This window comes from Manis javanica, chromosome 1 (genome assembly GCF_040802235.1).
Source record: "Manis javanica isolate MJ-LG chromosome 1, MJ_LKY, whole genome shotgun sequence".
Taxonomy (NCBI): domain Eukaryota; kingdom Metazoa; phylum Chordata; class Mammalia; order Pholidota; family Manidae; genus Manis; species Manis javanica.
The window spans coordinates 211,927,790-211,953,617 of NC_133156.1; the positions used below are offsets into that span (position 1 = coordinate 211,927,790).

Below are 25,828 nucleotides of genomic sequence, written 5' to 3' on the forward strand. Positions count from 1 at the left end.
CCCTTGCCCTCGCGCACAAAAAGAGCTGCTTTCCTTCCCATCATGGTCAGTAGCTCTTTGATCACCTCAGCCATTGGGGCAAAGTTTTCGGGAGAAGCCTTTGGTCACTCTCTATAGGCAGTTAGAGATCTCAATGCCAAACTTGAGGGAGCCCTGACATCCACTGCCGATTCTCTAGCCTCTCTCCAAAGACAGGTCACTTTGCTAGCTAAAGTCACCCTTCAAAACCGGCGGGCCCTAGATCTGCTTACAGCCGAGAAGGGCGGCACCTGCGTCTTCCTCTGGGAAGAGTGCTGCTATTCCGGCATTGTAGAAACTGACATTACCAAACTCACTGACCTTGCCTCCAGCCTCCACTCTGCTTCCAATTCCAACCCATTCTCTTCAATACTAACAAACCCCCTCCTCACCTAGCTCTGGCCCATTGCAGGCCCCATAATAATCATTCTTCTTGCCTGTCTCTTCTTACCCTGTATAATAAAGTTCATCAAATCCCAAGTCGGAAAAATCTCTAATCAAGCTTTCAACCAGCTTTTACTCAAGAACTACCAGCTTCTGGCCACAGAAGATCCCTCACCCTCACGTGACCTCCTCACCACACGCTGAGATGGACCCCTCTCTCCACTAGAAACTGTTCCTGGAAACAATGGCCGCAGACGCCTGGCTCCTGACACCCATATCCTCTTGGCACCATTAGAATCAACAGGTCCTCAACCTATAGTTACAGGCAACCTTCACTGATTTTCAAACGTGAAGAAGTTCACATCTACTTGTCCTTACTGCGGGGAGTCCTATCAACCCTTTCCTCCCAATCCTCAAGCCCTCACTCCCTTCTCCGCCCCTGTTCAGCAGGAAGCAGCCAGAGAGAAAGCAATGTCCACAAACCCTTTGAGGAGAAAGGGGGGAATGAAGGGTCCCCACCAGTAAGATGGCAAACTTCCGGCTTCTCTTCAGGGTCCTCAGTTCCCGCCGGCGCCACCTGAAGCCCAATCACCTCTCGCCCCCCTCCCAATCCCAGCACCTAGCCAACAGCCACCAGCCCCGTAGAAGTGACACCTCAATCAATTCATGCCCCTTCCTATATAACCCAGCACCTTTCCCTAATAAAGCAGAACTCTCCGGTGAATTGCTGCTATGTGTCGCTCCTTTCCTTTCACTTACTACTTACTACGACTTGACGTTTATTTATCTCTATCTCAGAAGCTCCATCAGAGCAGAGAATTTATCTGTTTTGGTTAACACTGTATCCTCAGTCCCTAGAACAGTGCTTAGCACACAGTTGACACTCAGTGAAGATTCATTGAACAAATGCATGAATGACTGAATTTGGCAATTAAAATGAAGTGAGAGACCTTCAAACCATCCCAGTATTTGTCTTCATTCCCCTCTGCCTTCAGATGTACTGCAGTGAGACATGTTGAGAAAACAAAGGTTCTAGCTTTATTACAAATACATCAGAATCCATAATTTTCAACCCTAGTAGCACATTAAATTCACCTGAGGAAACTTAAAAAAATAAATAAGTAAAAATGCTCAGGTTCCACCCCAGACAATTACATCTGGCTCTCTAGGGGTGGCCTGGGCATCTGTCTATTGTTGTTGGGCTCACCAAGTGATTCTAATATGCAGCCAGGGTTGAGAACCACTGGTCTAAAGGGTATTTTATATGTAAAGTACAGTGATAAATATTTCCTAAAGTCATTAAACTTTTTAGATATAAAATATTTCTTTTAAATTACATTTTTTACTAAATTATTTTCCTTTAGGATATATGTAGATTTTGTTGTGATCTGTGAGGTCCATCAAACAGAGTTCCCTCTTTTCACTGAACTCCATCTTAGATTGTAGTATTTTTATTAAGATACCAATTAAAACCTTGTCATGAAATAGAACTCTGGTATATTTAATCCCTAGTTATACGTTGCTGTGTTATCCACGTGTACTTGAGACATTCCAAGAAAATACTTAAATTTTCATCAAGAGACAGGGTAGTGTTGCTTAGCTTTCAGTTCCTTTGATTGTCATTATCTCCTTCTCTCTTGTCTGATAACCTGTATTTGAACAGAGGCCAGAAGAGAAAGAGGTTTGTGCTTTTCTTTCTCACACTTGTGCTGAGCTACAAAAAGGGGTGTCTAAATCTAAACCACTTACTAATGTCCCTCGCCTAGGAAAAGATGTGAGCCAGTGAGACCACAAGGTAAGAGAGAGAGGGAGAGTTATGAGGGGGGGTGTTCTGTACCCATTGAGAGAGAACACTCACCACTCTAGGCTCAGGTAAAGAACTAGGAGGCTCTGAGCAGAAATGCAGAGACAAAACTAGACAGCATCACAGCGCCTTGAATTGGGGTTCCAAACATAGTAAGCTATACTTTTTGCTGTCAGAAGAATTTCCAAGAAAATCAGACCTACCCAAAATCCAATGAAAGTGTTTTTAAACATGTAATTCAGAGTTAAATAAATGATCTTTGGGTTTCTGAAATTTGTGAATTTCTATGTAACTGTTTCACTCCCTCTGCCAGTTTATGTAAGTGAAAACTGTCCTTTTGGAAATGACAAGAAATCTTCACACCTGTTTGATGAACCCATGTGAGCCACATTACTGTCCACTGAAGTAATGCATTTTTGTATTCGTTCATTTTGTAAGACTCTGCATTTACCTTTGATATGTTGATGCCCCTGCTTAAAGATGTTTTTCTCCACTTTTTTCAGGAAATGGCCAGTCTCAAACGACAATTTACTGAACTGTTATCGGATATAGGCTTTGTAAAGGAGGGACTCAGAGCAAGGGACATTGAGAAAAGGGCCCAAGGAGGAGATGGTATCTTGGATGCCACAGGAGAAGAGGTGAAGAATATGTAGTTAGTTCTTTTTTCTCTCTAATTAGCACGTGGATAGCATATTAACTCAGGGACACTTGTAGGTACAATTCATTTGAGTCCTGTGAGCGGTGGGTTAGGGGCTTTCTTCATTTACAAGAAAACCCTGTTAACTATTACTATTGTTCTTGTTTTTATATTTCACTCTGGTTCTTGATGAGTCCATAAGAGGTAGAATGAACTTTCCAATGATGTCTTCTTAAATCAGACTAGCCTTTTTCCAACCAAGGATAGTTTTTTGTGTAACTATAGGATTCTTAAAGATAAACCTGATGCCACTGTTCTGTGCAGTTAGAACTTTGTGGAGATTTTAAACATCTCATGAACAGAATTTTTCCAATGATCCTTAGGAACATTGCTTTGTACCAGCTTTGCATAGATCTAGAAAGAATTATCATGGGCTTCTTGGATTGGGTCCTATATGAATGTGGCCTGGTAGATTTACTTTTTACTTAGAATTTTTCTAGCAAAGAGGTAGAAATTAGATGTTTTTTTGTTTTGTTTTGTTAAAAGATAGAAATAAAATGAAATATAATTATAAATTCCAGAGCACAGACAGAAATAGCCACATTTTTGTAAGAATAATGTTATATTTCTCTCATAGGCAAACTCAAATGCTGAGAACCCTAAGCTGATATCAGCAATGCTGTGTGCTGCTCTGTATCCAAATGTAGTGCAGGTAACAACACATTTTTCCTGGATCTCCCACTTACTTGATTTATAGCCAAGAGATGTAAGTTAAGATGTACACATTCATCATCTTAAAGAGATACATGTACACACACACATACACAGTCTTTCTTAATTTACTATACCTTTCCAATTCCTTCAGTTCCCCAGATTGGGTTAGATACATCATTTGATAACACCATTATTGTATAAAATGAGGTGCCTCTTTAATTCTTTTGATATGTGACATTCCAGAAATTGAAATGGACATAAATGTGAGTCTGTCAGTCAGCCTCTGCATACCTGACCTTATATGTTAGATAGAAACTTGATTCTACTAGTTTCGCTTATGCCCTGTATGCTGTACTAGAATTCAATAAGAACAAAGTCAAACAAGTCAGTGCTTTGCCATGGGACTGCCTGTGGCCAGCCTTCCGGAGACCCTCCCTGAATGTGCTATTGGACTTCTACCTGAGTCTTAATTATCCAGTCCTTGTCAGACTTAGAATTTGAATTTGTCAAGCATACTGAGTCATTTCTCAATGAACTTTTTGTGAAATGCTCAGTTGACATCTGCTGAGTAACTTATGGCACATTTTCTGCTTAGTACTTGCATACCTTTTCATCTGAAATTTACTTTAAAAAATCATTTGGAGCAAAACTATGGAGATATTCAAAAGAAATTAGGGGTCCCAGGGGTGAATATGCAGAACACAGAAGGTGAAATACTCTGTATAATACCATAGTGACAGATACATGTCATTATACGTTTGTCCCATAGATGTACAATGCCAAGAGTGCACCCTAAGGCAAACTATGGACTTCAGGTGATTAAACTGAAAATGACAAAATTTTTTTTGAAGTATAATATTGTTGCTATCACAAGCTCCCTCAAAGTGAAACTGTTACTCCTAGTGGGAATATAAATTGGTATACCTTTTCGAGACAGCAGTTTCATGTTTAAGGATTTATTATTAAGATATAATTGCATATATGCATAAAGATATAGCTAGGAGAATATTCATTCTGGCACTGTTTATAGTTGCAAATAGTCTAAAATTCCAATAATAGGGAATTTATTAGTTAAATTACTATAGATCCTTACAACTAGGTACTACATAGCCACTGAGAATTATGTTTTAGGAAAATATCTAACAACATGGGAAAATGTTCTCAATCTATTAAGTTAAAGTAAATTATAGAAAACAGTCATATTAGTTCCATACATGTGTATATTTTTATTTATATTATGTTTATGGTTTCTCTGTTTCCATATATAAACATAAATCTAGCAGAGGAAACTAAAATATTTATCAAATATAATGCTAGTTATTTTTTAGTCATGTGATTACAAGAGATCTTTATTTTTTTGTGATATATTATTTTCTACGGTAAAACGTGTTATTTTTGCTGTGTATATAACTCGTGTGTGTGTAGATAAGCTTTTATTTTTTCAAATGAAATGATCTGTGTATTTGTATAATCTCATTTTCACTGTTTGGAAAGAAGTTAGTTTGGAAACATGAAACTGGGATTGTGGTTGCTCGTCAGCAGATTCCTGGCCTGGTGTTGCCAGCAGGCCCTCTGCACCTGCTGGCCAGTGCAGACCTGAACTACCAGGATAGTTACACTTGAGTGGGTAGTGTGTGGTATGTTCACCCAGAGTTTCTGCACCCACAGTCACACTTCTTGATAGTAAAAAAAAAAAAAGAAAAAAATAGTGTGCTTCTACTACTTTCCAAAGGAAGTAAGTGAGAGAGGGAAGAAACAACAAAGGCATTCAGACAAGATTGGTTTCATGCCAAGGCATACTTCCTACAGTGGAAATACATGTATTTTATACCTATTTTTACAAACACCTATGGTTTAGGTGAAAAGCCCGGAAGGGAAATTTCAGAAGACCAGTACTGGAGCTGTCAGAATGCCACCCAAATCAGATGAGTTGAAGTTTGTTACCAAGAATGATGGATACGTACACATTCACCCTTCTTCGGTGAACTATCAGGTCAGAATGATGGGGTGTACTTATATTTACATATGGCAGGTCCTGGGGTGGAAGCACAGTCCCTTAAATGCAGCCAAACCTCATTCTATCACTTGTTCTCTCCAGCAGCACCACTGACTTGGGGAGGTTGTGTAAGCATTAATGGACTGGAAATTGGATTGTTTCCATTTTAAGATTCTACTGCATACAAAAAAAAATGCTCAAGCCTGCTTTCAAATATAAAGTTATGTCTTTGCAGTGCTGATTTAAAGAAGTCACGATGTAATTACATCACTGAATCTGTGCCTTATAAGGGAATGGCCTGGATTGCTGGTCCCACTTCCTCAGCTCTCATTCCTCCTCCAGCCTGCTACTGTGAGGCTTCTGAGATGGTAAACTCTCTAAGAAGGGGAAAAACAAGAATTCTTTTTGGACGTGAGAAGTTTGAGATGCTTATTAGGTGTCCAGGTGGAGACATCAAGTAGGCAGTTGTTTGTACAAGTGTGGAGCTCAGGGGTAAAGGCATAGGCTGGAGATAAATTAGGGAGTCATTGATGGACATGAACCTCTCTCTGGTGGAACCCCCTTCATGTTGCCAGGACATCATCTGAGGTCTTATGTTCCAGGTCAGACATTTTGACAGCCCCTACCTGGTGTACCACGAGAAGATCAAAACTAGTCGGGTGTTCATCCGAGACTGCAGCGTGGTGTCTGTGTATCCCCTGGTCCTGTTTGGAGGAGGCCAAGTGAATGTGCAGCTTCAGAGGGGAGAGTTCGTTGTCTCCTTGGATGATGGTTGGATCCGTTTTGCAGCTGCTTCCCATCAAGTAAGGGTGACAGACAGGTCTGTCCAAAGAGGCTCAGGCCTTGAGGGGCTTTACTAATTGGAAGTATAGGACATTCCTTCAGGGACCAAGAAAAACAAAGCTGATTAAGAATGAGTGCTGGGTCTTCAGTGGGACACTAAGAAAGACTGAGGCTGACCTGAGGCCAAGGTAGAGCCTTAGTAAGAGCACGCACACTGGGAATGGAAGCCCAGGGTGGGTTGGTGTGAAAGATCAGGATAGAAGCTATGAGTGAGGGGTTGGAACTTCCTAATTGTTATTACAAATTATGTATGTTCACCAAAAGAAAAATCAGAAAAAAATAGATGAGCCAAAACAAATAAAAATCACCCTGATTCCAATTCTACCATTAAAAAAAAAAGATAATGGATTTGAATTCTTTTATTCTCAGATCTCAATTATTCACTGTATGAGACTCTGTAGAAAACATTCAAGGGGGAGTATGTGGTTAAGAAATTCATGCTAACATTTGCATCTGTTAGACGTCTTATGTTGCAAGAAGCAGAAATTCCAACTCAACCATTAAAGTAAATTTATCTGTAAACTTATAAAGTGTATTTAACTATGAAGTCTAAAGTAGCACATTCCAATATGTTAGCCACATACGTAATTTTTCTAGTAGCCACATTAAAAAGATAGAAAGAAATAAGTGAAATATGTTTTATTTAACCTAATATATCTAGAAAGTTTTAATTTCAACATATAATCAATCTAAAAATTTATTGAAATATTTCACATTCTTTTTTCATACTAAGTCTTCAGAAATACATCTCAGTATGGACTGGCCACATTTCATGTGGTTATTAGATTAGCCACGTGTGACTAGTGGCTGTCAGATTGGACAGTTCAGGTCAAGAAGGCCAGGAAGGGTTGGTTTAATTCGGTAGCTCAGCTACAACAAAATCTGCCTGACCTTGTGGGAGTCAGATGGCTGCAGCAGCTCCTGGCCTCGCATCTGGGTGGCATACTGTCCAGAAGGAGAGACAGAACCTTTCGTAAAAGCTCCATCAAACCTTTTCTCCTAAACCAATTCCTGTGACCACAGAAATGTCTGGACCCAAAGGCCTGGATTGCCTGAACCATCCGTGCCAGCAGGGCTCATAGCATGAGCCTGCTTGATTGAGATCAGGGTCCTACCTGCATCGTTGCTGAACAATGGGGGAGGAGCACATAAGCTGGTGGGAAACAGGCCGCAGGGCTACTACCCCACAAGCATGGCAAAATGCCGTAATGTGCAGCTGTTTCTCCCCACCAAAGCCTAAAATGTACCTCAAAGCTGAAGACATTTTTTGGGGATCTCTTTAATTCTGCCATTTTTAATTCTCCATTTTCCTGCTTTTCTTCTTGGAGCAAACTGTAGAAGTTGGCCAAGGTTTAATATGGAGAGCACTGCATAAAAACCATTCTTCCAGATTTAATCTTTTCTTTAAATGAGATATGCTAGAGGAACCTTTTTATAATGGACCCCACCTGAGTATATTACAGAGCTGAGAATGAGTGAATGTTCCTATAGTGGCATCAAGAAATTTTAGATGAACTTACAGAATAAGAATGTGTTCAGTTTTTTCCCTGCAATGGAGTTGAAATTCTAGAATAATGATAATCATAATTGAAGCATTTCCTTCAGTAACCTCTCCTCTCCTATTGGTCCAAGCACTGCTTACATTGAGACTTTCATTTTAGGTGGCTGAATTAGTAAAGGAACTTCGCTGCGAACTTGACCAGCTCCTCCAGGATAAGATAAAAAACCCGAGCATAGATCTGTGTACATGTCCTCGAGGATCCCGGATCATCAGCATGATTGTGAAACTTGTCACCACACAGTAAAGGCCAGTCTTAGGAGACTGCTTGCTACTCACCTGCTTCTTGCTCACCTGGGAAATAACAGCAGCACCTCTACCTCCAACTAAAGCTGTGTGCTGGGGCTGGAGCCGGCCCTGGGGACGGGGCCCCAGGCATGCACTGCTGGGTCAGATGAGGCATCACATACCCTTAGGAAATGTTCCCGGCTAAGTATTGCTAACAAAGCAGTGGGCACTCTGCACAATTTGGAGTGTCGATGTGAGACAGTCTGAAAATCAGCTTGCGTGTTTTTTTCCCTGTGATGGTTTCCTGGAATGAATGAATTTCACCTGGTAACACCACAGTGAATGTTGAATACAATTCTGCTTTAACCTATGTATTTTTTTTTCTCCTGCTTTTTACGGGGTGAAATAGGGGCTTGAGGAGAAATACTGATTGTTTTTCTGTCATAGGCTCAACTGAGAGAAGTCACAACAGTGGGAAAAAAGATCATGTGAGCAAGAAAAATTAAAATTTAATTTTAGGCTATTGACCACAGAGTAAACCTGATTTGTGAGGGTTTTTCATTTTTGCTCATTAAAATGCAGCCCAAAAAAGCCAAACTTAATGAGCTCTTAACTTGTTATTAAAATTCGAGCTGGTCTTATCCATAACACTCTTATTCTTAAAAGCAAAATAATTGGGTGTCCTCATTCTCTTTTAGTTTTCTGCTTATGAATCTTTATTGTCTAATGAACTCACCCAGGTCTAATGGCCACATTTCACATACCCAAAGGGGAGTTGTAGTTGTGTTCTCAGACCAGAGCTGGCACAGTTGAGGTAGAAAAGGTTGCCATGCTAGTGTCAGATTTATAGCTGTAAAAATACCTTCCATGAGACTACATATTTTCAGCCACCACTTAGGCTAATGGTGCACTAACATTTTGAAAAAATACAAGTACCTTTATATTTTTCCTGGAGAATTATCAGTATAGCTAGGAAGAATCCAAAGGAACTAAAGAGAAATAAGTTGTGTTTATCTAGCCCTCGGGTAGAGACGCTACAGGTTTCACACTGTAGGTAGAATTCAAACTAACCGACAAAAGCACCTCAGTGGAGGGTGTTCACTTGTCAAGGTATTATCTTAGTTAGATTTTCAAGAATCCTTCTAGACTGTCCAAAATGATCATTGTCAAGTGTGTTGAAGCTTCAGTGCACTTGAAAAGGTTAGACTCAAAGCACTATTTTTAGAAGGTATTAATTCCCGTCATCACTCTAAGTAAACATACAGATGCAGAGCACCCACAGTATCCACGTTCTGCCTTGGCATGAAAACAAGGCTCACATTACAGAACTGATCAGACTGGGACATTTAGGAGAAATGGAAAAAACTGTTAACCCTCTAAAAAAGTTTTTTAAAACCAGTTTTGACTTCCGGTGCTATAGCAGAGCTCATGCTGCCCTGGCTCGAGCCATCTGCCCAAGTGGCCCTGCAGCTTTTAACACAAGTTGGCAGCAAAGCATATAGCTGGGAGGTACTTGACATTCCAAGTGCTGAGAACTCACTCCCCTCAGGGAAGCCATTATTGGGCTGGTTACTTGCAGCCACACACAAATGCACAAACCGTATCATGTTACAGATGTGCCAGGTTATGGAAAAAGGTTGGGAAGCCTTGGCCAAAGGCACCGAATAAGAAAATCCTCACCCCCAAAATCCAGTTTCTTCAGCTCAGTCATTAAAATCAGGAAATGATAAATGAAAGAGGATTACTTCTTTGCCATTGAAGATCAGAATGAAATATATAGCATTTCAAGGTGAAACTGGATTTCTTAGGGCCCCAACAAGATTGTCAGCATTAATGTCAATTTTGTGGAGAACTCTGTAATTGCTTTCTGAAATACTTGCTTTCCTTTTGCTGGAATCTAAGTAGGGGCAATATTAATAAAGTACTTGCTACAGAATTAGTCTGCACTGCTGTTTTGTACTGTCTAATTGGGAAGTACTCAAGGAATGAGAATAGCTAAACACTCTTAGAGGCAGCCACAGGTTGACAAAGCATTAGTTACCTTTGTCTTCTTCCTCCTTGAGTTCCATATCTGAATACTGTAATGCAAACTCCCTGACAAGTAATGAACTTTGGTCTTTGTCTTCCCACTCTATTACCTGAACAGTTTAAATAATATATGGAAGTACCCAGCCTGTGGATCTGTAGGCATATGGCAAATAATGTTTTTTCCTTCCTAGGCAATGATTTGAATATGTCCCTAAGAGGTTATCATGAAATAAGATCTTGTGAAAGTACTTTATAAAATAACATAGAGCTAATGTAAGCAAATTAGGACCAAGGGTGTGGTTTTCAGATGTAGCCCAGGCTGGTTTTGTGGAGCTTGAACTCTGTGTTGCATTCTTTCAATTGCTGGGCTGAGAGCTGGTGAGCTGGGCCTTCCCTCTGCGGGTGTCCTGCGGGTGTCACCCAGTAGCCACATAAATAATGGACTCCTGGAGACAGCAGAATATGCTCACACTGCCACTCGTATGCTTGACCAAACCTAGGCAGAGGCTGGCTCCTTCCTCCTAAATCACACTAGAATTAAGCATAATTCCTAGGATTTATATTTCCTAATTGCAAGGGGAAAGTTTGCTTATTTAGCCAGTTAAGAAATATATTGGGCTTCAGAAGTTACACTGAAAAAGATACACTGTTTTCAGAAGTTAGATCTTGATGGTGAATCTGTGTCAGTCAGAAGGAAGCACTCACAGAACACAGTGCTTCGGGCAGAAACAAGATAGGAACAGTAACACGACAGTGTCACAGTAGTAGTTTTAGACTGTCCAGAGTGACAAGCTTCGTCCATGTCTTTCAGTCATAAATGTAAAAGCAATATGATGCCTGTGTGAACAGTTAACCATAGTCAGTCATTAACACGGACATTTTTCTTGCCATTTCTATGTTACTACCCTCAAAATGATATATCAGAGATTGGGTTTGTAGCCAATCACTAATCTTTAAGGTGCTTTAAAATCTTAGGTATTTTAATATTTGTTTTATCAAAGAGCAGAGAGTATCCCTTTTAGAGATTCATTCATGCCCTGTATAAACCATCAGGAATGAGTAGAATCAGTGTTTCAAAAGATACAGGGCAGCACCCCAAGCAGGAACTGGTTCCCCCAGACAGTTCGGCCCCTTTGCCCAGTCTTTGCCCGATTTGGGCCAGCCCCACGTCCACCCCTGAGTCACTCCTAACCCAGCTAATTGAGTAGGTAAGCCAGAACCCAGTTCCCTGGTGAGAGTTAGGATGGCTTAGAATAAATTGACTAGATTTTTTTTCATCTCTATTTAAACTTTTTTAGGAAAGAAACAGCAACAAACGCCAATAGGAGGGGTTAGTTTGAAAAAGCAACATCCAAGGGGTGGCCTTGGAATTCAGCCCAACCCTTAACTACCAACAGTGAGACTCAGTGTTTAGGAGGATGACCCAGGATATTACAAACACAATACTGCTAAAGATGATATAATAAGATAGTTATTTAATAAGCATTTTCAACAGAAGTAGTTTCATTTATTCCTAATGCAGAGAATGCAGTTTACTGTTACCTCCTCCAACCTAGATGTACCTGAAAATAGCCTGAAGAGTTCATTTTCCTTCCATGTTGAATGAATTACAGAAGAGATTATCTGTGGCTGGTTTTCTTCTACAATAATTAAGGACAGGGTAACTTAGACAAAAAGACTCAATTACTTCCTGAGAATCCTCTTTTAATAAGTTTTTAAAAAATTTATTTTGTCATTAATCTATAGTTACATGAAGAATATTATGTTTACTAGGGTCCCCCCTTCACCAATTCCCCCCCACAAACCCCAGTACAGTACTGTCCATCAGCATAGTAAGATGCCGCAGAATCACCACTTGTCTTCTCTGTGTTGCACAGCCCTCCCCATGCCCCCCCCCCAACTATACATGCTAATCGTAATGTCCCCTTTCTTTTTCCCCACGCTTATCCCTCCCTTCCCTCCCTTTCTCCCTAGTCTCTTTCCCTTTGGTAACTGTTAGTCCATTCTTAGGTTCTATGATTCTATGGCTGTTTTGTTCCTTCAGTCTTTTTTTGTTCCTACAGTCTTTGGGTTTGAGGTGAGTCTCTTGTAAGCAGCATATGTATGGGTCTTGCTTTTTTATCCATTCTATTATTCTGTATCTTTTGATTGGTGCGTTCAGTCCGTTTACATTTAGGGTGATTATTGAAAGATATGTACTTATTGCCATTGCAGGCTTTAGATTCATGGTTGCCAAAGGTTCAAGGTTAGCTTCTTTAGTATCTTACTGTCTAACTTAACTCGCTTATTGAACTATTTTAAACACTGTCTGATCATTCTTTATTTTTCTCCCTTCTTATTCCTCCTCCTCCATTCTTTATATATTGGTTGTTTAATTCTGTGCTCTTTTGTGCTTCCTTTAACTGCTTTTGTGGGTAGCTGATTTTATTTTTTGCCTTTAGTTAGTATATGGTTGGTCTGCTTTCTTTGCTGTGATTTTATTTTCCCTGGTGACATCTATTTAGTCTTAGGAGTGCTCCCATCTAGAGCAGTCCCTCTAAAATACCCTGTAGAGGTGGTTTGTGGGAGGCAAATTCCCTCAAATTTTGCTTGTCTGGGAATTGTTTAATCCCTCCTTCATATTTAAATGATAGTCATGCTGGATACAGTATTCTTGGTTCAAGGCCCTTCTCTTTCATTGCATTAAATATATCATGCCATTCTCTTCTGGCCTGTAAAGTTCCTGTTGAGAAGTCTGATGATAGCCTGATGGGTTTTCCTTTGTAGGTGACCTTTTTCCTCTCTCTGGCTGCCTTTAAAACTCTGTCCTTGTTCTTGATCTTTGCCATTTTAATTATTATGTGTCTTGGTGTTGTCCTCCTTGGGTCCTTTCTGTTGGGAGTTCTGAGTACTTCGATGGTCTGATCGATTATTTTCTCCCCCAGTTTGGGGAAGTTTTCAGCAATTATTTCTTCAAATACACTTTCTATCCCTTTGTCTCTCTCTTCTTCTTCTGGTACCCCTATAATGCGGATGTTGTTCCTTTTGGATTGGTCACACAGTTCTCTTAATATTGTTTCATTCCTGGAGATCCTTTTATCTCTCTCTGCGTCAGCTTCTATGCGTTCCTGTTCTCTGGTTTCTATTCCATCAATGGCCTCTTGCATCTTATCCATTCTGTTTATAAATCCTTCCAGAGATTGTTTCATTTCTGTAATCTCCTTTACAGACATCATCCCTTAGCTCTTGCATATTTCTCTGCAGCTCCATCATCATGGCTATGAGCTTTATTTTTAATTATTTTTCGGGAAGACTGGTTAGGTCTATCTCCTTCTCAGGGTTTGCCTTTGTGATCTTGGTCTGTATCAATTTCTTCTGCCTTTTCATGGCAATAGATATATTTGTGAGGAGCTGGCGTGTGTGTTGGGTAAGAGAAAGTCTCTTCTTGCCAGTTTATGGCCTTCCTCTCCTGGGAGAACAGCAGCCTCTAGCAGTTTGTGCTGGGCAGCTACGTGCAGACGGGGCTTCTGATCTTGCCCAGCCGCTATGGAGTTTATTTAGCTCTGCAGCTGCTGTGGGTGTAGCCTGCCTCAGGCTGCTTCTCCAATATGGCAGAGCCGTGTCAGAGGGGGAACAGGCGGGAGGCTGTTTATCATGCTGTGGGGCCTCTGTGCTGCCGCTGTGGGGGTTGGGGTGCCCTGAGTTCCCAGCTGCTGGGCTAAGTGTCCTGGGGCACTTCCGTCCAGCTGTGGGGTCCCTGTCCCTTTAAGACTTTCAAAAAGCACTCGCTTTTCTTTGTCCCGGGGTGCCGGCTGCAGAGACCCGCTCACAGGTCTTACTGTCCTGCTTCCCTAGTTTCAAGCACCCCATGCACGCACTGTGTGTCTGCGCTCTGTTGCGGATGGCTGGGGCTGGGTGATTAGCAGCCCTGGGCTCCCTCTCCCTCCCTGCTCTGACTCCTCTTCTCCCACCGGGAGCTGGGGTGAGGGGCACTTGGGTCCCGCTGGGCCACAGCTTGTATCTTACCCCCTTCATGAGGCGCTGGGTTCTCGCGGGTGTGGATGTAGTCTGGCTGTTGTCCTGTGTCTTCTGGTCTCTCTTTTAGGATTAGTTGTATTTGTTGCATTTTCAAAAATATATATGGTTTTGGGAGGAGATTTTTGCTGCTCTACGCATGCCACCATCTTGGTTCTCTCCCCTTTTAATAAGTTTTGCCTCACTCTGTCCTTGGGTTTCAAATATATTATAACAAAAATGTCTGTTGACCTTTCAAGTAAGGCTTTTGTCCATAGAGGTTTGTTATAACAAATGCAGGACCTTATCATATTATACAAAGACCATAAAGAAGTTTCCTCATGGGAGAAAACATAGTTTTTGTTTGTTTTGAAGCAGAGATTCTCAGCTGGGGGCAATTTTGCCTACCAGGGAACGTTTGGCACTATCTGGAGATGCCACACTGGGAGAGTATTTCTGGCATCTAGTGGTTAGAAGCCAGGGATGCTGCTATATTCTGCAATGCCCAGGACACTGCCTGAAAAAACTATCCAGCCCACAGTGTCAGTAGTGCCAAAGGAGGGAAAACCTGTTTAAACAAAATGAGATAGGTAACCACATACGAAGTCTAGCTTGTAGTTTTTAGTCAAGATATAATGGCCATAGTCATCTCTGAAAATGTAAGTATGTTTGGAATAACAAAACAAAAGCTCTGCCACATCACCCCGAACAAACATGTACTGAGTAAGAGCTTATGATTACTTCATGTTGTTATAAAAGATGCAGAGTACTTCAGTATTTGAGGAAGTTGTATGTATAAATGGGAAGAGCCATGCACAAATAGGAAGAAATACCTTTGAAAACATATTCTACCATTAAATTGGGTTTTTTTAAATCTCTGATTTTGAAAATGTGAAAGTTAAAACATGGGTCTTGAAAATATGATTTGACACTAACACTGCTAACACTTGCCGATGCAAAATCAACTTCTCATGGGACCCACATGAAGATGTTCAAAAAATACACACACACACACACACACACACACACACACACACTTTATCTCTGTTATTTGAACAGAGTCCCTAGCCTAGTACACTTTGGCCAATATGCTAAACACAAATAGGGTTAAAAAACAGATGAGGAAGGGTACAGGGCTATGACTGCAAAATGTTTATATCTAACATGAAGCCTAATTACTAATTTCTAGGCTTAATAATAATAATCATTTCTAGACTCTTTTTTTTTTATAGTTTGAACTGGAAAGAATCAGTTTGTTTTAGGGCTTGATGATTAGTAAGAGTACCAAACTGAATGTCTTTATAGAGATGTCTTTATAAATCAGGAGCCGTGCTACACAATGGGCACCAAGGGACTCGCATGTGAGGAGGAAGCCAAATCACTAATTACAGACCTGACACAAAACAATCTTTAATGATAAATGTTTCTGTTGGTGCCACCCTTTTGTCTCTGAATTCACCTGTGTACTTTCCCATTTAAACAACATGTCTCCATAATAGTAAGGAAGACAGGAGAAAACTTTTGGAGGTGATGGATACATTGCTGATATAGATTGTGGTGATGGTTTCACAGGTGTATACTTATCTCCAAACTCAGCAAGTTGTGTACAGTAAGTACGTACAGGTTTTTGTATGTTAATCATATCTCAATAAAGTGGTTTTTTAAAAACCCAAATACATTATATTTGGCAGTAGAAGCAATTACATATATGTAATTACAGTTCTTCACTGCTCTGATTTCTCCCAAAATTTAAGCAAAAGTTATAGTAATCTTTAGCCCTGTCTTCAACATTCTAGAATCTACTTCAAGAGGGTTCATGATGTTTCCATCAGTTCTCATCAAATAAGATTGTGAATGTTTTAAAATTTTCAATAGTAATTTAAAAAAAAATAATTCATGGAAAAACCTATTTCAACCATATCATCTTTAGGAGAAAATGGAGAGATTTAGGAAATCAGATGAATGGGCTAGCAAAAAATACTCAGTGAAAGTTATAACCTTTTGTTTTAAAGTATTCTTGAAACCAACTGTGCTCAAAGACTGCCCTGGCTCCCATCTCCGGCTGGCAACAAAGCAGAGTCAACTTTCGGGAGGAATCTCCCTCTGGGAATCTGGAATCAGAGGGATCTCAAACAGGTGAGTAAACTCCTGGGGAGCATCTTCTCTGAGGAACTGGTCAGGGCAACTCCCTAAACAGGCAGGTTTCCATGGCAGAACCAGAGCATTTACCCACTGCAGCACTCCGGTTGCAGGCAAACTGTTTAAACAATCAGAGGATTCAGATGCCAAGAAAGTCCGTGTCCTCAGTTTATTAGTCTGACAGCAAATAATCTATCAACACACCAATGCCCTTGCCCTGGGCCAAGGCTCACCCAACATGCTGTGGATTATTTCCCACATGGCTTCTCACCTCTCAAGGCCTCTCTCATTTTGGCAGAATAGTTTCTGTTAAATTTCTTTTGTTCTTATTCCCCTTCCCCTATTTGCTTTCTGAAGACATTACAGGGCTTGAAGGGGAGTGTCTTGGTCAACAGGGGAAAAGGCTTTGTGCTAAGTTTCACTTTTAGGAACATGGAACTTTAAAAGGGAAGGACTTTTGTTCCTCTGAAGTTTCTAAACCACTTTTGCAGGTGTGGTCTGGGACAGACAGCATCACCATTATCTGGGAGTTTGTTAGAAATGCAAATTCCTGGGCCCCAACCTGCCCTCCTGAGTCAAAACTGATTGGAAGGAGGGTCCCCACCACCTGTGTTAACAAGCTCCCCAGCTGCTTTCAATACTCAAATGAGAAGCACTGGGATACATCCTGTTATAAACGACACAGAACAAAACAGCTTTGTTAGCAAACTGCATCACAGACTCCCTAAACCCTGCTTATTTTAAAGTAATTCTTCCAAAAGGTAGCAATTCTTTTTTTGTATGTATGACAAGGGACATGAAAACTGAAAGAGCTGTTTGTACATTGGCATCTTTTGCAGGTAGCATAGGAAGAAGTGTCACTTCAGCCCCATGGCAGCCTCAGGGACCTTGCCAGGTTACAAGTGCCAAGGGAAGTTAGCCTTGGGAGGGCAAAGACCCCTGGCGGTCAAGGAGCAAACTTTTTCTGTAAAAGGCCCTATTTTTGTGTAAATTTGTCATATGTTTTGTTACAATGCTCAACTCTAGAGCACAAAAGCAGCCACAGACAATAAATAAACTAGTGAGTAGGGCTGTGTTCCAATAAAACATTAACAAATGGAGGCAACAGGCTGGATTTGTCCCAAGGGCTCAAAGTTTCCTGACCCATCCTGGCAGGTCACGGGCTTAAGATTCTCATCTGATGTGGGAACCTTGGGGTCACTCTAGACATGCCCCTGAAAAGACTCCCAAACTAACAATCTGAGGTGCCTTTCCAGGCCAGAAACCTCCATGTGAGAGTCCCAGCCCAGCTGGCTTCCTGTATTCCCTCCCCTCAGTGAAGCTGACCAGGGGAATGGACATTATAGGCAAGAAGCATTGTACTCTGAAGTCTGGGCTGAATCCACCTGGCAAAGGAACTGGGTTGAACTCAGCAGCAGAGTATCTATCACATTCACCTTTTTCCTCAGAGATACCAGCTGGTGCTCACTTTAGAGGCTTTGAGTTATGAGGTTTATGTGTTAATATTTTACTAATAGTTAAAACTTTCAAGTTTCAGCCAAAAAAGTATATACTCTGATTCAAAAAAAAAAAAAGATAAACACTGAAAATCAGACATATAGTTAGTGCAAGGGACTTAAGACATTTTATATTGAATCTAACATATTCCTTTTTTTCCACTACCTTTCTTGACTAACAAAAACAGAGGTGTACCCCCATCAAAAGACTTACATTTCTTATGTCCTTGTGCTGATTGTTTCATGTGATACTATCCTTACCATAGTTCATTTATTAGCACTCATAATGCACGTATTTGATTTTCTCAGAACAGTAAAGAATTAAAATTCACACACACTTGTGTTGCCTTTAAAGTCCTGTAACAGATGGACTGAACGTTCAAAACATTTTATGAAGGAAAAAATAAAAGTCTTATTTCAGTTACTGTGTCCATAATTCTTGGCCTTTCACTGGGAAGCTGCAAGATGTCCTTGAATAAGATCCTGAACACGGGACAGAATGATCTCATTAGAACTGCTGCAATTCTCTGGACCATATGGTGGGTCTATAGTCAGGACCCCAGCCACACAGAGAGTCCTTTGTGAATCTCCCTGTTCAGTGATGGGGATGTGGTTCTTCTCAAGCCATTTCTTTAGGCTGTTCTTCCTCTTCTCCAGATCCTCAGGGCTGTATGCCTTGCAGTCTCCTGACATGAACAAATGACTCAGCTTCTCTCTCACTCTAGGGTGGCCTTCATTCACGGTTTCAACAGTCTGCACAGCATGTCCCATAAGTCCGGTCACAGACATGCTGCCATCTTCAAGGAAATTCACGAGGACAATACTTGGGAGAAAAAGTAAGTTCAAAGCAGATTTGTAAAAGTAAAACCTGAAGGCCCATAAAAATATGGAAGAAGCAATGGAATGCGAGGCGTCATATACCCCAATAGGTCTTGGAATACTAGGGAATGTTCTTCCCTGTTTAAAATTAATCCTCTCATCACCAAATGTTTTTCGCTTGTTTAATAAGCTTCACTGAGGGCCCTACACATCTGAATTTTTTCTCCAGCCTAAAGCTAACCATTGAGGGATTTAGTTAAAGCATAACTTAGAATTATGAATGGCTTAAATATGTATTAGAAAAGAAAAAAGGGCTCAGAGTTAACTTTTAAAGTTAAAAAAATGAATAAAAAAAAAAACTGAATAATTCCCCTTTAAAGTGGACCAAAGAAAACAACAAGCACAAAATTAATGAAACAGACAACAAGAGTTAATAAGAGAACTGTCAAAGCCAGGTTGGTTCTTTGAAAAAAACATAAAATTCATTAAACTCAGGCAACATTACTAATAAAGAAAAAAGGCACATATAAATAATATTAGGAATAAGGAAGCAAAGATTAACAGTATAAAATATTAAGAATAAGTTTATGCCAATAATTTTGAAACTTAAAACAGAAAACATCCTAGAAAATATAAATTACCATTCACTCAAAGAGAGAATGTAAATAGTACTGTATCTTTTTTTTCTCTTTTCACTAAAGTATCATTGATATACAATCTTACGTTGGTTTCAAATTACAACCCAATGGTTCAACAGTTACCCATATTATTAAATTCTCACCCCATCTGGTGCAGTTACTATCTGTCAACACAGAAAGATGTTACAGAATCATTGACTATATTCTCCATGCTAATAGTACTATATCTTTAATAAGAACTGAATAAAAGTTTAACATCTACTCTTGGTGGAAGGAAAAAAGATCCAGCAATTTTACTGACAAAGTCTATATACTTTTCAAGGATGATATTTCTAACCAAACCAAATTCTTCCAGATACTATAAAAGGGAGACAATGCCTCACCCCATCTGATGATGCTAAAATAACCTTGATATCAAAAGTAGAGAAGGGGATAATTAAAAAAAAAAAAAGCTAATGTCACTCATGAATACAAATGCAAAAATCCTAAATAGAATATGATAGGATATGATGTAGTATGAAGGAAATTTCACTTCTATGGTTTTCTTCCCCAAAACTTATAAGCTCATTGTATTTATGAAAAAATATCACACAATCCCAAATTAAGAGACATTCTACAAAATACCTCACCTGTACTCTTCAAAAGTGTCAAGGTCATGAAAAATAAGGAAAGACTGAAAATCACAGATTGGAAGAGATTAAAAAGACATGATAATTAAGTAATGTGGGATCCTGGACTGGATGCTGGAACAGAAAAGGGTCATTAGTGGAAAAACTGCTAAAATCCAAATGATTACAGTTTAGTTAATGTAAATTTTAGTCTGACAAATGTATCATAGTTATACGTAAGATGCCCACATTAAAGAAAGCTGGATAGATGGGTACTCTTTGTACTTTCTTTTCTGTAAATCTCAAATCATTTCCAAAAAATAAAAAGTGTGTGTATGTATCACCATCTTTAAAGTAGTCTTGCAAAAAATCAATCTGATATGAATACCAGTTTAAAGGAAATAGGATTAGAGAACATGTTAAAAACTACACGCATGAAATGCAATGACTTAAATCTAGAATGTGTTCAATTCCGTAAGACATATGACTTCATTTCTTCAAGAAATAAATGACATGAAAACATATGTAGAGTTATAGATTAAGATACTCAAGAGACTTAACAACCAAATTGATAAACCAATATGAAAAGATACTTTTGAGACAATCAGGCAAATTTGAACATAGAATGAAAATTAACTAATTATTAAAGTTATTATTACTTTCGTTAGGTATTACAGTGCTATTAAAGAGTCCTGATCTACTAAGAGATATATTGAAGTATTTATGAACAAAATTGCATGATGTCTGCAACTGGCTTTAAAATATCTGGAAGAGGGGGTAAGGTGTTTTCTATACTAGTTTCTTTACATTTGTGTTATGTGAAGTTTTCCAATAAAAATTAAGAAAAGAAGTGTCTCATTTCTACAAACTTGTCTGGTCTGACAAAGTAATCCATAGTCAGAACAGCAGTTAGATTCAAAGGCAATAAAATTCTTATGTGGGCATTATTAGCCTTTCATTCATCTGCTTTTCCATTTATCAGAGTTTGGATATGACATGTAGGAGGCACAAAGGGGTGTCATGATTTCAGGGAGGCAGGATTCATACTCACTTGGCAGAGACTGGGTCTGTGGTTAAAACCCATCCTTTATATTCCTTCTCACTGGCTGTCACTCTGACTTCCTTGTAAGTGTAATCTTGCCATTCTAAGGGGCCTTTTTTCATCCACTCTGTCATGGCTGCCTGCTGGCTAGATCTGAAACCACCACCAGTTCGGGTTAATACGTTTCACACAAGCACATGTCTTACCCCTAATCTCGGTCCTAGAGATAAAGAACATCCGTGATTTGCCTCAGGAAAAAAGTTAGCATTACAGTTCAATCGGAAAGCCAAGGGGCACCGGGTCCCCGCAGAGCCCATTTGGGGGGTAGCTCGTCTGGCATACTTATATTCCATCCCGCAATACCTCTCCAGATCGCTTTCACTCTGGCTTTGAACTCTGGGCTGCGGGTGCTAAAACGCTTTAACTCTGTTCTCCTTCGATCAAAAGAGCTGACTCCACACAACTTTTAGCCAAAACTGGTAAGGAAAACTCCTCTGATATCCCCCACTTGCTCTTTGGCTCAGTGTCTCCGTTGGATCCCGCCACAAGAAGGCCCCGGATTTCTGACAATTTCCTCTTAAAATCTATATGGGAGGATGCTTAACCGAGGGGCAGCAGCTAAGACTAGAGCTCAGATTCCCTGGCCTCGCCTGCAGCCGTATGATACCTAGAGCTATGCTCAGACCTAGGGTTACTTAACATTTAATGCTGACAAATGAGAACAATACCAGCCAGAAGTTAACGCGCTGCGTTCTCGGCAACCACGCTGTGGAGTCTCTCGAGCGGAGCCCGCCATGATCCAGCATGCTTTGCCCCATGTCGTCACTTCCTTCCCCCAGGATTCTCTGTTTTGTAGTCCTTGGCCTTGGGCGCACCCTTACAGATCTGAGTCGCGGGTCCTGGCTTGAGGGAGGCCGGGTGCCGGGGTTCCGGTAGGGCGGAGAGCCTGTGTAATAGTGATAAGCCTCCCCGCTCCGCTCCACTGCCACAATGGGTATTTCAATTTTATGTTTCTAAAGAGGAAGGGTCTCGGGCCAGCTCCTCGTTGACATTAGATGCGGAAATACACCTTTGCTGTGGAATCCAAACACACGAACCTTCTAGGTGAATCCTAAAGCTCTACAAGTGTAAGTTAAAGTGCCTGAGAGAAGAGCCAAGGTATTTCTTGTTTGTTTGGCCTGTGTAAGGCAATTATGATGCCTGTTTCTTTGGGATGTGTCCTTGGTACAGGCCTGCAGGGAGTACAGAAGCCGGAAAGAAAAGTGCAGGATTGGGTTGAATTCCACCTAGCAGACCACTCACTATAAACGGGGTACCCCTCCTTTCCCCACCTCCACTCCCCAGCCCCAGTGGAAAATGCAAAGACTCTTCTGCCACAGATTTCTGGTCACGTGCTTAGTTGGCTTCTGGCATAATCCAGAATATTTTTTTCAGACTGTGATAACTGAAAAAACGGTACAAGGTGATAAATGTTGAGTTTCTGCAAATGTGAACACCAAGGGAGATTTACAAAAACTGAACTGGAGGACTGTCGAACCACGATCTAGAAAACATTGAAAATTTTCCTATACTGCTTAGCATTTGAGTTCCGTATAATCCTTAAAGTATATTGATTCTTACTATCGTCTTTTCAAATAATCCTGCAACCTTCACCCATTGAATGACTGATTATATTAATGTGGCTTTAGTGGATTAAAGTAGATTTTAGGAGTTAAAGTCCTCTGTAAAGCTACAAAGAGCTAATGTAAGTATCAATTGTTACTACAATTGTGAAGGAAACATTTGACCTCATAAAAATTCGGTCCAAAAGAGCTACAACCAGTAGTGTATTTTAAGCCTTCTAACTGTACTGCAGAATGAAAGGCTTTGAAGAAACTAGTTGCAAGCTTAATTAAAATACCCCTTTTGAAATAATGAGACTGGGCGCAGTTTCCCTCTCTTCTCTCCCCCTCTCCCTTTAGTCTCCTAGCTGAACTAAAGGTTTATTCCCAGCATCTGCTGATGTATATCACTGGCTTATAACAGACTGAGCCCAACCCACTACCTAACAACGTTTTCAGAAAGCCCCTCTCCTGTAGCCAGTCCTCAGTAAATTCAGATGGTGCTACTTCCTGTCTCCCTGCCCACCCATACTCTTGGTCTCCCCTGGTACCTCCCTCATACCATTTGGTGTCCCTTCTCTCAGATTCTCTACTTTTCTCTCACTTTCCCCTCCCTCTCCTTCCTAAAGTTGGCCTCCCCTCAGATCTACACACACACACCCTTTCCTCTGCCTTATTGCTTATTTTAGATTTTGGAGTATATTTTGTTTAATTTCAGCACAGGAAATGTTTTTGAAAGAAACTTTTCTCAATGCCCTGAAGAAAATCAGAAGTTAAGAAAGTTGTCAATAGTCTTCTACTGCTCACTGTTCTTTATCATGGTTCAAAGATAAACCTGCCTTGGCCAAATTATTGCAAATCTCAAATCAAGTGTTGGTTCTTAAAAGCAGGTAGAAAATGAGAGTGGGGTCATATATTTACTATGTATATTTTATTCAAGTGAAGGTCAGAAAAAAATGACTCTGGTCATTTCAGCCCAAGATTCCTTTTTAAGTTCTGACTTCATTCATTCAACAAGTAGATCCTGCTAAAAGTGTCTGTTCTTTATTTCCACATTTACTCATCAAGCATATATTGTGTACCTATACATGCTATGCTTTCTGTTAAGAACTAGGAACTCAAAAACTAATTTAAAAAATGTCTTGCCTTTGGGGAGTTGATAATGTCTCATTGTACTTTTAAACAAGTAAGCTCTCATGCTACATGAAGATGGTAGTAAATGGGAAGGGTTGGGGAAAGGGTAATTAGAAAAGCTTCTTAAAGAGGTAGCACTTGAACTTGATTTATAGACAGTGAGAACCAATCACAAAATATTACATTTATGGTACACAGCCTGATCAAAGGAGGTGTGAGTTGGAATGAAAAGCAGTGGTCATGGAATTTTAGCAACTTTGGTTTCAGTTTGGTAAAATGTGCATTGTCCTGGGAAACCAGTTTTCTTGAAAAAAAAAAAAAGGGCTGGATTTGTACTATTTGCTGGTTGCTATGGTGTACATATTCCCACCATAACTGATTTCAAGGTACCAAGATTTTTAAAAAACGGCTGAAAAAAATTCCTGAATATTTAACAGTGGGCTCCTTCTCAGCCATTTTAAGCAGGCTCCTGTATACCACTTACTGTACTCCTACCAGCTTAATGATTTTGAAAGTCATTTGCCTTCTTAGATTTGTTTCCTCATGTACAAATGAAAATGTGTGATTAGATGACCCAACATTCTGTCAACTCTAAATTTTCATAACTAACCCATACACAGTCCCTTACTAAGCCCTGTACACCGTCTAAGGGCAGGGGCCATGTCTCTTTTATTTACCACCACATATCCCATATCTACCACATTGCCTTACACATAGTAGGTCTCAGTTTAAATTGAATTTTTATTTCTTAAACAGTTATACAGTATATAATATAAGCGGGCACTAGTCTAAGAACTTTCAAATATTAACTTATTTTATGAGTGAATACATAGACCAAAGAAAATGAGAGAATGGAAAAATTTGAGTGATGGAATGACATGATTGAGTTGGTTTATTAGAAAGGATAAAGAAAAATTGGAAGTGGAAAAAATAGGGATTATAGAACATAGCATGAAACTTAATATAAAATAAATAGCCTCTCCACTCAAACAAAGTAGTGGCATTATGACAAAAAAAATTCCAGAACCAATTTCTGAATAGTGTCTCCAAATTGATTAGTTGTCTGCCCTGCCCAGCCCTGCCCAGAGGAGAAATTTTAGTCTCAAAGAGGGAAGGTTGGTTTTGCTACCAGTAAAGTGAAGATGAGATTGTTTACCTAGGATGAAAATGTTTTGAATGTTTTGAACAGACCTTGTGAACTGTAAAGCACTAAATAAATGTAAGGCATGAAAGTTTAGAAAACTGCTTCTGTGTTGTTGCTTTTCAACTGTGTCCAAATAATACATTTATGGCTAAAAATCAGTGCCATTTTTAGCCATAAGTAAAGTACCTCTTCCTAGCTCTTATAAACTAACCATAAATGTTAAATAAAATTAATGTGATTAAATGTATCAAATTGTCTGCACAAAGAAACCATCCATAATCTGGGTAATCAAAGAATGCAGGGATGACTGAAATTCAAAACTAAGTGACTTGGTTGTATTCTTTGGAAGCAGGACTGGAATGGGGTTGTATTTTAGTAAATAAAACTTAATTTTACTGTTGCCTACTTGGACATTAAATAACCCAGGGTTGGCAACAGAAGGCATAGAAGCAGAAAGGTCAGCAAGCAAACGGTTGGAAGGTATTTCTCAGAGACCCTGAATCTGGAAGACAGGGACTTTCTAAAGATATAAGCATATAGTGGGGGACATGCTTCATCAGATCTCACCCTGGCTTGGAATATATAGACACTCCTAAAACTATCTGCCTCTTTATATTCTGAGTCCCTGCCCACCACTGTCTGTGACTCCTCTGCTGGTTTTCTAGATGCACTGTTTACCAGGAGAGATGGTTCTTGAGATGGGAACATGAGCACTTCCTAGTCAAAAAAGGATTAGACCAGAAGTCAGTCTAGGAACCAGAAGGTCATATCAGGGTATGCAGATAGGTTTAATAAGCACAGTGTTAATTTTTTTTAAATTTTGAAAGTCTTTAGGTAGGTTTGTTCTCTCTTCTTCACAGCTAATTTCCACAACTGTTACTATTCTATACTTGGCTGCTTCATATGTTTACCTTACCTGCCTGATCCCTACAGGAAATTACATTTGCAACTCTGGAATAGTGCCTACTATAAATAAATTAATCAGCATAGAAAATTATCACTTA

At 39.9% G+C, this 25,828-nt stretch overlaps 2 protein-coding genes across 8 annotated transcripts in view; one reads left to right on the forward strand and one right to left on the reverse strand.

Annotated features, from left to right (window-relative positions):
• DHX57 (DExH-box helicase 57) overlaps positions 1-10,122 on the forward strand; it is an 85,751-nt gene extending 75,629 nt beyond the window's left edge. For 4 of the 5 annotated variants that reach the window (XM_017672089.3, XM_017672088.3, XM_073214143.1 and 1 more), the window contains 5 exons: positions 2,710-2,844; positions 3,481-3,555; positions 5,416-5,550; positions 6,156-6,356; positions 8,058-10,122. In XM_017672089.3, coding sequence (XP_017527578.2) covers positions 2,710-2,844; positions 3,481-3,555; positions 5,416-5,550; positions 6,156-6,356; positions 8,058-8,201 — 690 coding nt within the window. In that variant the 3' untranslated portion in view covers positions 8,202-10,122. Of the gene's footprint in view, positions 1-483; positions 1,031-2,709; positions 2,845-3,480; positions 3,556-5,415; positions 5,551-6,155; positions 6,357-8,057 lie in introns of those variants that run through there. The other variant, XM_073214148.1, reaches the window with a different exon arrangement.
• Positions 10,123-16,497: 6,375 nt separating this feature from the next.
• GEMIN6 (gem nuclear organelle associated protein 6) lies at positions 16,498-21,786 on the reverse strand. Of its 3 annotated transcripts, none has more exons than XM_017672091.3 (3): positions 21,674-21,786; positions 20,955-21,098; positions 16,498-18,661 (listed from the first exon to the last, which is right to left on the reverse strand). In XM_017672091.3, the coding sequence occupies exons 2-3, from the start codon at positions 21,077-21,079 to the stop codon at positions 18,286-18,288; spliced, it is 501 nt and encodes a 166-aa protein (XP_017527580.2). In that variant the 5' UTR covers positions 21,080-21,098; positions 21,674-21,786; the 3' UTR covers positions 16,498-18,285. The 3 variants fall into 3 exon arrangements, with proteins under 3 accessions (XP_017527580.2, XP_017527581.2, XP_017527582.2); XM_017672092.3 differs by having other exon boundaries at positions 21,646-21,748; XM_017672093.3 differs by lacking the exon at positions 21,674-21,786 and adding an exon at positions 21,309-21,623.
• Positions 21,787-25,828: the final 4,042 nt, after the last annotated feature.

Excerpts from the sequence above, each read along its gene's own strand:
- GEMIN6 (XM_017672091.3), bottom strand. The coding sequence starts at position 21,079 with ATGACAGAGTGGATGAAAAAAGGCCCCTTAGAATGGCAAGATTACACT. Across the intron at positions 18,662-20,954 it reads ACAGACCCAGTCTCTGCCAA|TATTGTCCTCGTGAATTTCC; the intron begins GTGAGTATGAAT and ends TTTTCTCCCAAG.